Here is a 12,313-nt window from a genome sequence, read left to right as displayed (position 1 = left end):
TCAGCTGGAAATGCATAACCTCCACTAGCTTTGTTTATAGTAATGCTTCCTAAGGCCCACTTGACTACACACTCCAGGAAGCTTGTAAGGGTCAGTTAAACATTGGGTAGAGAAATGGAGTACAGAGTACTTGATGAAAGTGGTCTTGTCCAGATGGAATTTTACCCCTCTCTGTTTCTGGTGATGAGGGCCAATGGGAAGGGTTGGCTCCTGCAGTGGACGTATACATCTGAAACAAACATGAAGATAAAATTAGCCTAGTAAAATAAATGTATTCTACACTAAAGTCCTATGTTTTAGCTAAAGTTTACATGGGTTTAGTTCAGTTCAGTTGTTCAGTCATGTTCGACTCTGTGACTGCATGGATTGCAACATGCCAGGCTTCCCTGTCCATCACCAACTCATGGAGCTTGCTCAAACTCATGTCCATTGAGTCGGTGATGCCATCCAACCATCTCATCCTCTGTCGTCTCCTTCTCCTGCCTTCAGTCTTCCCCAGCAAGTAGAATAAATGTATTCTACATTAAAGTTCTTTCATTTCCCCTAACTTGGGTAAGTGTAGATTTGAAAGCTCTGCTGGCATGCATATGGCAGTGGGGCTGGGTGTACAGCAAAGAGGTTATGGTCCCTCTGGATGTGACTCTATGGCAAGTAGTCTTATAAAGACCCAACAGTTTTCACCATCCTCTTTGCTTGTCCTATCTTCTGGAAAACATAAGGTCTTGGCCATGGTAAAAATCTGTCAGGGTCTCTTCAGGCATATTTTATTAATACATTTAGGTATGGTTGTTGTCACACTCTTTTTTTGTTCAGATCTTGGAAAACTGATGGATGGCAGTGGCCAAATCACAATGTAGAAGACTGATGGATTTGGTTACATAAAAATAAAAACAATTCTAAAAGATCATTCATAGAATTTGCGAGCAAGCAAAACCCTGGATTAAGATATTTGCATCAAATATAACAAAAAAGTATTATCTATCCTATGCATTCTACAGAATCTTTAGCAGCACACCTGGCCTCCACTTATTAGATACTAGTGGCAATTTTCCCGGAGAAGGCAATGGCACCCCACTCCAGTCCTCTTGCCTGGAAAATCCCATGGACAGAGGAGCCTGGTGGGCTGCAGTCCATGGGGTGGCTAAGAGTCGGACACGACTGAGCGACTTCACTTTCTCTTTTCACTTTCATGCATTGGAGAAGGAAATGGCAACCCACTCCAGTGTTCCTGCCTGGAGAATCCCAGGGACAGAGGGGCTGCTGTCTATGGGGTCGCACAGAGTCGGACACGACTGAAGCATCTTAGCAGCTTAGCAGCAGCAGCAGCAGTTATCTCCCAGTTGTGATGACCAAAAGTGTCTTCAGACATTGCCAGATATCCCCTGGAGGGAAAAAAAAATCACTCCTCACTGAGAGCCACTGCTTTAAAGAGTCATGGATGAGATGTGAACAAGAATGCAGAATGTGGATGAACAGTTAAACCGAAAGAGCCACCTCAAACATTTTTGTGTTTGTGTACCTAGCTCTATCCCATTGCGGCAACTTGACATTCTGGCAGCTATTTCTATTATTTTTCCTTTTTGCCCTTTAACTGTTGAATTCTCCAATTTTGTGTTTTCTTGTTTATATTTCTGTTTTTCTCCAGCCTATCTAAAGTATTTGTTGATTGAGGTGTCTTAAGAAAATTTCCTAAACAGAAGGTTTTCTACTTGTCTTTCCAAACTTCTTGTAGGGCTGCCTTCTCATTTGCAGGACAACTTGTCTGGCTTATTCATTCTCTGTGGGAAGTTAATTGACGCTAAGATCTGACATTGTTCTAACCTGAGAGCCAGTGAAGGTTTCCTGTCCCTTCTCCCCTCTACCTGCATGTGGTATTTTTTTTTTTTTTTCTATCTTAGGGAATTCCCTGGTGGTCCTGTGGCTAAGACTCCACACTTTCACTGCTGAAGGTTCAGGTTCAGTCGATGGTTGGGGAGCTAAGATCCATTCATTCCTAGTACGTTGGCTGTGGCTGAGCTGTCTAGTATGATCACCGCTAGCCAAACTTAAATTTGATACAAATAAAGGTTCGGTTTCTGTATCTGCACTAGTTACATTTTAAAAATAATTTTATTTATTTATTTATGGTTGCGCTATATCTTTGTTGCTGTGGGCTTTTCTCTAGTTTTTGCAAGAGGGGGCTACTCTAGTTGCTGTGTGGGGGCTTTTCCTTGTGCCGCTTGTCTTGTTGTGGAGCACAGGCTCCAGGGTGCACAGGCTGCAGCAGTTGTAGCTCCCAGGCTCTAGAGCACAGGCTCAGTAATTGTGGCACAGTCTTAGTTGCCTCGAGGCATGTGGAATCTTCCCGGACCAGGGATCACACCCGTGTCTCCGGCATTAACAGTTGGGTTCTTTACCACTGAGCCCCCAGGGAAGACTTGCGCTTGTCACATTTTAAGTGCTTAGTATCCTGTGACTAGTGACGAATGTATTGGACAAGACAGATGTAGGATATTTCCATCATTGTAGAAAGGTTCTGTTGGATAGTGCTGGACTAAAAGATAGATACTGTAATGCATGTCAAAGAAATGCCTCTTCTATTTTTTTCCTCCCTAGTATTCTAATATTTTTGATAGTCAATTTTGGTGGTCCCCCTCTCCAGAGGGTGGTTCAGAATCTGAATGACTATAAATGAAAGTGGATGAGGACTTGAAAAGTGATTAAGTAATGAGTTTTTTAATGCTATGCTATGCTAAGTCACTTCAGTCGTGTCCGACTCTGTGTGACCCCATAGACGGCAGCCCACCAGGCTTCCCCGTCCCTGGGATTCTCCAGGCAAGAACACTGGAGTGGGTTGCCATTTCCTTCTCCAATGCATGAAAGTGAAAAGAGAAAGTGAAGTCGCTCAGTCGTGTCCGACTCTTAGCGAACCCCATGGACTGCAGCCCACCAGGCTCCTCCATCCATGGGATTTTCCAGGCAAGAGTACTGAGTGGGGTGCCATTGCCTTCTCTGGAGTTTTTTTAATGTTTGGATATAATTGTATTCTGACTTTCCTGTGCAGGAAATACAATGTCTGTGTGTCTTATGTTGTTTGTATGCTTGACATGATTTGGCTGCTTTCTCTTTTTCTAGGTGCTAAGAAATGGCACTTGTGGGGCTCATCTCTGCCTGAGAATCGGCACTGGAAGAGCTGACTCTGATCTGGGCTCCTTGTATTGACAAGCCTTAACTTCCAACCACTTCAGTCCCCAAGCTACTCTTTTTCTCTTAATGATGGGTATTGGTAAGAACACTACATCCAAATCCATGGAGGCTGGAAGTTCAGCTGAAGGCAAATATGAAGATGAAGCGAAGCACCCGTCTTTCTTTACTCTTCCGGTAACAGCATTCCCTGTCTTCCTTTCTTGTTAAGTCACTCTAAAGTAGTTTCTGCATTGATAGGATTAACATTAATACTTCTGTTCTCAGTGAAAGTTAAGGCGATTGAAGAGCAAATGCTTTTCACACAAGATAGTCTTTGGGAACCCTGTTGTCTGACAGTGGTTTTAGCCTTGCTCTCTGCCTAGAGTCAGGGCTTTCCTAGTGGCTCAGAGGGTAAAGCGTCTGCCTGTAAAGCGGGAGACCTGGGTTTGATCCCTGGGTTGAGAAGATCCCCTGGAGAAGGAAATGGCAACCCACTCCAGTATTCTTGCCTGGAGAATCCCATGGACAGAGAAGCCTGGTAGTCTACAGTCCATGGGGTCGCAGAGTCGGACTCAACTGAGTGACTTCACTCACTCACTGCCTAGAGTCACCTGCTGGGATTAATTCCAAGAAGGAAGCATGCCTTGCTGTGAACACTGTAAAACTGGCCCAGTGTTCACTGTGCACTAGAGGGTGTTGAAGGCTTAATTTTATCTCCAAAAATGTGTTTTTATGAAATAATCTGTGACCCAACTTCAGACTTGGATTTCAAGGTGGGAGGATGAATGAGTGCATTCATTGTTTGGAACCCAAATGTCCATGACTTGTATTATGGTAATAGCATCCAAGATAGAGATATTTTACCTGGATAAGTGATATCAGATAAGTCGGATAAGGTTGATGACACACATTCATTATATTCAGTGCTAATATTTTTTTTCAGATGTAGGATTATGACTTGATGTGTGTAAAGATACCTAAAGTGTTGGTTTAAAAAAGAAAAAAGCTCTTTAGAGGGATCTTGCCTCAGGTTTTTTCCCCTTAGTATTAGAAATGGTAATATCAAGAATACCATTCTAGGATTCTTTAAAACAGGGTCCTGGAATTTGCCTTGCTGCAAATACCCAGTAAGAAAGATATGAACACAGCATCTTTAAGTACATTGGTTGACCAAATCTGCAGTTATATTTTGATTTTTACTCTGTGAAATCAGGGAGATTTTCCACTGATTTTGTAAGTGGTGTTACTTGTTTTCTTTCTTCAAAGTAAAAATTTCTGTTATACTGAAGGCTTATCTAGAGCAACAGAGAAATCAGGTTTCCAGGTTTAAACTAGAGCATCTTTGAAAAATGAAAAGGAAAGTTCATGCCTGGGTTTTGACTTGTCTCTTCTGCACCATTTGCTCAGCAGACCATTTACCCTGCCCTACTCTACTTGAGAGACAAAAACTTTAGTTCACTTGAGTCTGCTTTGTCATTATGGTTTAGAGATTTAGGCTTATTTTAGCATTCAGATTGTGATAGTGCACAATTAGCAGTTAAATTCACCAATATATGTTATCAGTTTTCATATTCACTGTTGTTTTTTGTGTCCCTCTTCTCTGTTCACTTGTCTTTTAAACCATACCAAGGGTCTATGAATGGCCACTGTCTTTGTGTGTTTGCACTTCTGAAAACAACTGTATTTTGCTCTGAATTCTTGAATGGACTTCTCTTAACTGTACAGTACAGCCTCCCATTCTATCTCCATTTTTCTTTAACTGCTTTCTTATGATTTGTAAGTCTTTTTCTAGTGCTTCCTTCTGGCTGGATTCCCCAGTGTTATTTTTCAGTTTATTAATTCTTTGTGTACAGTTGTGTGTTTATATTGAACTTTTATTGCCATGATTGTATTTCTTATTTCTAAAGTTACTATTCAGTTTGTATCTGCCTATTTTTAGTTCTTAATTTCTTATATGTATGTGTTTTTAAATATTTGTGCATTTTAAAATGTACAAATGACCCTAATGTACTATTTTTCTCATTGTTCTATTATACTTTCATCTGGTGTGAAGTCCTCTTGTTTCTTTTGATATTTTCTTCTCTCTCCCTGCCACTCCCTGCTTCTCTCTCTATAGTTTTGCCTTTTCTTTTCCTGGATCCAGTCCAGAACCTGGTCTTACAGTGGGAGGTCTTCCCGTCTTCCCCCGGTGGTACAGACCATAGCATGAAGGAGTGAGGAGACCTGCTGGCCCTTGTGTACTGCCTGATTCTGGCCCTCCCCTTATGCAGGGACCCCTGAGCCCCTGTTTCCCCATGGAAGTTGCCTGACCAAGGTCTTCTGGGCCCAGAGCTTCTTGGGTCCCAACGTCCACCCATTCATTGTTTTATGTTTCTTGTATTCTAAAAGACTTGTCAGTTTCTAGCCTTGCCTGTTTGGAGGTTTTCCAAATGCCATTGTTTTTTTAGGGGTGCAGTTGGGAAGGAGAATTCCTCAAAGCCTTAATTTCCAGATTCATTTTCACCAGGAGTACAACAAGAACATGGGAGCTGGGAATATAGATATACTGTGTAGTTAGACTTAAAAATAATGTGAATATAAAGTTAATTTAACACTCGAGCAGTTTCATTTAGAGATGTTATGGAATTTTTACTTTATTCTTTGGCTATAAAAGTTAAGCATTAAAAAGGGAGAAGAAATAGAGGAGTAATAGAGTTGAAATCAATGGGATTGAGCTACTGGGAAGGATGTGACATATCAAGGGGAGAAGCTGTAAAAATCAGCACATGAGCCACCAGGATGCCATAGAACAGGGATGCCAAGAAATGTGTTAACATGGGCTCCCTCAGAGCGTATAAGAAAATAGAATATGAAATAAAAGAAGGAAAACCAATGAAAACAAAAGCTTATCCAAAAATGTTCATGAAGAAATAGTTCATGTGTTGGAATTTGAGGTTGTAGAAAGTTTTGTTAGAAAATATTTTGTAATATAATAAAAACAGGAACAGTATGCCGCCCTTATTTAATCACTAGTTAAATTACTTACTCTAAGAAAACTGAAAAAATAAGGTAGAAGACCATTTGAAAATATTTGTTATTATTTATTTGCTGTGCTGGTTCTTGCTGTGTGGGGGGGATCTTTGATTTCCGTTGCAGCATGCAAACTGTTAGTTGCATCACGTGGGCTCTAGTTGCCTGACTAGGGGATCAGGCCTGGCTCTTGGCATTGAGCATGTGGAGTCTTAGCCAGTGGAGCATCCTAGTGGGATTTTGAATCTCATTTTGAATGACTTGTTGTTGATAGGGCAGAGGTAGGGGGTTAGGTTGGAGCCGGTCCCTTTTTGATACCCAGTTGGTGGGATTATTTTGGTCACTGCCTCTCTGCTCTTAGGACATGCATCTGTCTCTCCTTCCTCATTCAGAGACCACAGGGTCTGCACACTAATTTCATAGAATCTGATAGTCTTAGAGTTGAAAGTGGCTTTAGAACTTTCGTAGTGGTTCTGTGGGAGGGTGAAATGTAGGGCTTTGCCCAAAGCATCTAGCTAACGTGATGTGTTAAGTTTATCAGTTGGATCACACAGGCTCTTGTCCCCAAAGAGTTCAGAGCCAGGTGAGCAAGACAGGGGCTGCACATGCATTGATCATCTGAGTTTCACTGATGTTCCTGGGGATAGTCTTCCAAATAAAGAGTTGGGAGTGGTGGTGATTTAACTGCTGTAGTTGATGCTCCAGTGGGAGCAGTGGTGAAAAGTGATACTCAGTTTTGTTTCTTACAGCTATTTGTCAGTGTTAGCATCTGACTGACTTTGTGGTTCTGGTTGTGGTTTTGTTTTCTTTTCCCTAAAATGTGGCCCCTCAGTGCATTTGAGAAATGGTGTTTTGGATTAGAAGGTTAGCCCTCCTAAGAGAATCTCTAAGCCAGTTTCAAATATAGGTGGTTTTTTTTCTTCTGACTATATTCTCTCATGGAAAATGTGATTGCATTCGAAAAAGACAGGTGTGGGGAAAGGCAAGGGATGTTGAGGTGGGGAGAGGACCCTTGGCTATGTTGGTCCCTGGATGCAGTGGCAGCTGAAATGGACCCTGAAGTGAAAGGAGGCAGGGTCAGAACATGTCAGGATAGTGCAGGGGAAGGGAGCAATCTGAGGCAAGTCAGGGGTAGAAGAGTAAAGGTGTGGAGGATGGTGTCAGAACAGTAGGCTGGAAGCTGAGATTCCAGGTAGTTCCTGAATGATTGGCTAAAAAGTTTAGAACTTTATAGTCTATCAGTAAAAAGCTCTCCCAAGAGTTTTGACCAGGGGAATAACCTAAAAGGTTGCACTTTAGAACACACTGGAGTTGGGCACAATTAGACAAAGAGAAGTGTCATTTTAGTCAATGCTGGCTTCTGTAACAATTTACCATAGACTGGGTGACTTAAGGGTTTTCCTCGTGGCTCAGACAGTAAAGAATCCTCCTGCAATGCAGGAAGCCTGGGTTCGATCCCTGGGTCAGGAAGATCCTCTGGAGAAGGAAATGGCTACCCACTCCGGTATTCTTACCTGAAGAATTCCATGGACAGAGAGGAGCCTGGTGGGCTACAGTCCATGGGGTCTTAAAGAGTCAGATACAACTGAGTGACTAACACTTCCACAGACATTTCTTTCTTACAGTTTTGTTGGAGTCAGGGAAGAACAAGATCAAGGTACTAGCAGATTTGATTCTTGATGGGGATTCTTCTTGGCTTGCAGATAGCTGCCTTCTCACAGGATCCTGACAAGACTGAGAGAAGAAGCTCTGGTGTCTCTTCTTAAAAGAATACTAAGCCTGTTATGGGGGTTCTACCCTTAAGACATTATCTAAATTGAGTTACCTTTCAAAGGCCCTACCTTCTAATCATCTTTCGAGTTAAGGCTTCAACATAATGAATTTTAGGGGGACAAAACATTCAGTCCATAACAGATATCTGTTGTAGTTCTCATTTAGCAAGTATTTATTGAACACATTCTGTATTAGAGATGGCCCATATCTATGCATAAAACCTTCCAATTTACTTTTTGCCCTCAAGTAGTGGGTGAGCTGGAGAAGGCAATGGCACCCCACTCCAGTATTCTTGCCTGGAAAATCCCATGGATGGAGGAGCCTGGTAGGCTGCAGTCTATGGGGTCGCTCAGAGTCGGACACGACTGAGAGACTTCACTTGCACTTTTCACTTTCATGCATTGGAGAAGGAAATGGAAACCCATTCCAGTATTCTTGCCTGGAGAATCCCAGGGACGGGGGAGCCTGGTGGGCTGCCGTCTCAGGGGTCGCACAGAGTCGAACATGACTGAAGCGACTTAGCAGCAGCAGCAGCAGCAGTGGGTGAGCAGAAGCAGTAAGTGGACAGTTCCAGCACAGTAGAGTGAGCATTGCAGTAGGAATTCCTGGAGCATACAGTTGGGCTGACTAGAAGGGCCCTGCAGAAAAGGCAGTGGCAACCCACTCCAGTACTCTAGCCTGGAAAATCCCATGGACGGAGAAGCCTGGTAGTCTGCAGTCTATGGGGTCGCTCAGAGTCGGACACGACTGAGCGACTTCACTTGCACTTTTCACTTTCATGCATTGGAGGAGGAAATGGCAGCCCACTCCAGTGTTCTTGCCTGGAGAATCCCAGGGATGGTGGAGCCTGGTGGCTGCCGTCTGTGGAGTTGCACAGAGTCAGACACGACTGAAGCGACTTAGCAGCAGAAGGGCCCTGGACTCATTTGGGGAAAACTGGTTGGGGTGAAGACAGGTTAGGACAGGGAGAGTCAGGGAGGCTTCGGAGATACCAAAGTCTTAAGTGTGGGTAAATGCAGCAGGAATGGAGATGAGGCTGATAGAAGAGATGCTGAGGAGATTTTGAGAGCTGAGAGAGAGGAGAAAGTTAAGGGTGACATTTAGATTTATATAAAGGGAACCTGGTTGTGTAATGGAACCTTTGCAGAAAAGAAGGAGTACAGGGAAAACCATAGGTTTGGAGGATGGGGGAAGATAGAAGATAATGGATTGCATTTGAGAAATTGTGGATTTGAGATGCTGATGAAATTCCTGCAGACACTGGGGCCATGGAACTTGAAGCACAGAGAAGCAGGAGTGTAATTATAATAATAAATTCTCTTAAACACATGGGGCTAAGGTGGCTGCTGGCTGAATCCAAAGAGAGCTGGCATGGGAAGAAAGGAGAGTTGAGAATCTCGCTGTTGGAGATGCCTGCCTGTGGGCGTCTTAGAGCACTGGGACAAGGACATCACTGCCTGCCAGGGCCTTACTTCATCTTGGCTTTCCAAAATGTAAACATAGAAAAGTAACCAATAGGGCAGCTCTGTATTTGTTTTTTTCTCTAGATCTGTGCCACCTCTAGATTCTCTAGGTCTTGTGCTACTAGCACAGTAGCTGCTAGCCATATCTGGCGATTTAAATGCAAATTAATTAAAATTAGATAAAATATTAGTCCAGTCTCTCAGTTGGACTAGTCAACTTTTTTTTTTTTTTTTTTAATTTGTTAGCTGATCAAGCCCTTCCTAGACTCTAAAATTCAGGCTCTTATTTCCTTGTTTGCTTTGGAGTTAGAAGTTGGGCCTCAGGCTGGCTAAGACATCTAGAGGCCAGTGTGCTGGAGTGCAGGGAGGTGGGACAGTGGGAACAAAGCTGGCTGTTACTCAGAACCAGGTTTGGTGATGGTCTCAGGAATGGGTTGCTGGGGGTACAGGTGTTCAAGATCTCGGGGCATCCTATGTTAGATAATTGTTTCCTCAAACGTTACAAGTGCTGATTTTTTCAAAAACAATTCCTATGGAAGGAAATAAATGAAAATTTATTTTATTCTTAAAATAAAGACTCATGACAATAATGAGAGAGTAAGCCATACATAGAGGAAGAATAATGAATAAATCACATTAAAATCAAGAGACATGCAAAGCCCCAAGGTTCATAGAAATTAGGTCATATGTTCAGTTCAGTTCAGTCACTCAGTCGTGTCCAACTCTTTGCGACCCCATGAATCACAGCACTCCAGGCCTCCCTGTCCATCACCAACTCCCGGAGTTCACTCAGACTCATGTCCATCGAGTCAGTGATGCCATCCAGCCATCTCATATGCTGTCATCCCCTTCTCCTGCCCCCAATGCCTCCTAGCCAGTGAGTCAACTCTTTGCATCAGGTGGCCAAAGTATTGGAGTTTCAGCTTCAGCATCAGTCCTTCCAATGAACACCCAGGACTGATATCCTTTAGGGTGGACTGGTTGGATCTCCTTGCGGTCCAAGGGACTCTCAAGAGTCTCTCCAACACCACAGTTCAAAAGCATCAATTCTTCGGCGCTCAGCTTTCTTCACAGTCCAACTCTCACATCCATACATGACCACTGGAAAAACCATAGCATTGACTAGATGGACCTTTGTTGGCAAAGTAATATCTCTGCTATGTTCAGAGTTGATATTACATAGGAGAAAGATAGTAAAAGAGCTTCTCTATATCCCAGGGAAATCTTGTTAGGCAAGTTTGTGTGCTTTTAGAGGTAGGGTGCGACGCTCAATTTGCCAGCAAATTTGGAAAACTCAGCAGTGGCCACAGGACTGGAAAAGGTCAGTTTGCATTCCAATCCCAAAGAAAGGCAATGCCAAAGAATGCTCAAACTGCCACAAAATTGCACTCATCTCACATGCTAGTAAAGTAATGCTTAAAATTCTGTAAGCCAGGCTTCAGCAATACGTGAACCATGAACTTCCAGATGTTCAAGCTGGTTTTAGAAAAGGCAGAGAAACAAGAGATCAAATTGCCAACATCAGCTGGATCATGGAAAAAGCAAGAGAGTTTCAGAAAAACATCTATTTCTGTTTTATTGACTATGCCAAAGCCTTTGACTGTGTGGCTCACAAGGAACTCTGGAAAATTCTGAAAGAGATGGGCATACCAGACCACCTGAGCTGCCTCTTGAGAAACCTGTATGCAGGTCAGGAAGCAACAGTTAGAACTGAACATGGAACAACAGACTGGTTCCAAATAGGAAAAGGAGTACGTCAAGGCTGTATACTGTCACCCTGCTTATTTAACTTCTGTGTAGAGTACATCATGAGAAATGCTGGGCTGGAAAAAGCACAAGCTGGAATCAAGATTGCCTGGAGAAATATCAATAACCTCAGATATGCAGATGACACCACCCTTATGGCAGAAAGTGAAGAAGAACTAAAGAGCCTCTTGATGAAAGTAAAAGAGGAGAGTGAAAAAGTTTGCTTAAAGCTCAACATTCAGAAAACTAAGATCATGGCATCCAGTCCCATCACTTCATGGGAAATAGATGGAGAAGCAGTGTCAGACTTTATTTTTTGGGGCTCCAAAATCACTGCAGATGGTGATTGCAGCCATGAAATTAAAAGATGCTTACTCCTTGGAAGGAAAGTTATGACCAACCTAGACAACATATTAAAAAGCAGAGACATTACTTTGCCAACAAAGGTCCATCTAGTCAAGGCTATAGTTTTTCCAGTAGTCATGTATGGATGTGAGAGTTGGACTGTGAAGAAAGCTGAGCGCTGAAGAATTGATGCTTTTGACCTGTGGTGTTGGAGAAGACTCTTGAGAGTCCCTTGGACTGCAAGGAGATCTAACCAGTCCACCCTAAAGGAGATCAGTCCTGGGTGTTCATTGGCAGGACTGATCCTGAAGCCGAAACTCGAATACTTTGGCCACCTGATGCGAAGAGCTGACTTTTGGAAAAGACCCTGATGCTGGGAAAGATTGAGGGCAGGAGGAGAAGGGGACGACAGAGGACGAGATGGTTGGGTAGCATCACTGACTCAATGGAAATGGGTTGGGTGGACTCTGGGAGTTGGTGATCTACAGGGAGGCCGGCGTGCTGCAATTCATGGAATTGCAAAGAGTCAGACATGACTGAGTGACTGAACTGAACTCAGCTGAGGATGTGTGTAAGGAATGAATGTAGACCAGCACGAAATCAGAACCAGAAACAAACAGAAGTCTTAACGAACTGCCATACCCTAAGGACACTGGCCAGGTAGCACAGCCAGGAAGAGGTTTACTGTGCAGTTCCCCTGTGTTGCTAGCTCCTATATCTTCTGAACCTGGAAGGACATCCAAGGAAAACTAAGTAAATAGGTTGAACTTACTGTTGGCATAGAGTGATGATACAGTCTAGTGTTTCCACTG

At 43.1% G+C, this 12,313-nt stretch overlaps 1 protein-coding gene across 2 annotated transcripts in view; it reads left to right on the top strand.

Annotated features, from left to right (window-relative positions):
- Positions 1–12,313, top strand: part of SLC23A2 (solute carrier family 23 member 2) — a 142,695-nt gene that overhangs the window by 50,109 nt on the left and 80,273 nt on the right. For both annotated transcript variants that reach the window (XM_015474092.3, NM_001205430.1), the window contains exon 2: positions 3,115–3,360. In XM_015474092.3, the coding sequence (XP_015329578.1) occupies positions 3,253–3,360 (108 nt within the window). In that variant the 5' untranslated portion in view covers positions 3,115–3,252. The remainder of the gene's footprint in view (positions 1–3,114; positions 3,361–12,313) is intronic.

Source organism: Bos taurus, chromosome 13 (assembly GCF_002263795.3).
Source record: "Bos taurus isolate L1 Dominette 01449 registration number 42190680 breed Hereford chromosome 13, ARS-UCD2.0, whole genome shotgun sequence".
NCBI lineage: Eukaryota > Metazoa > Chordata > Mammalia > Artiodactyla > Bovidae > Bos > Bos taurus.
This window is presented reverse-complemented; position numbering and strand designations above follow the sequence as displayed.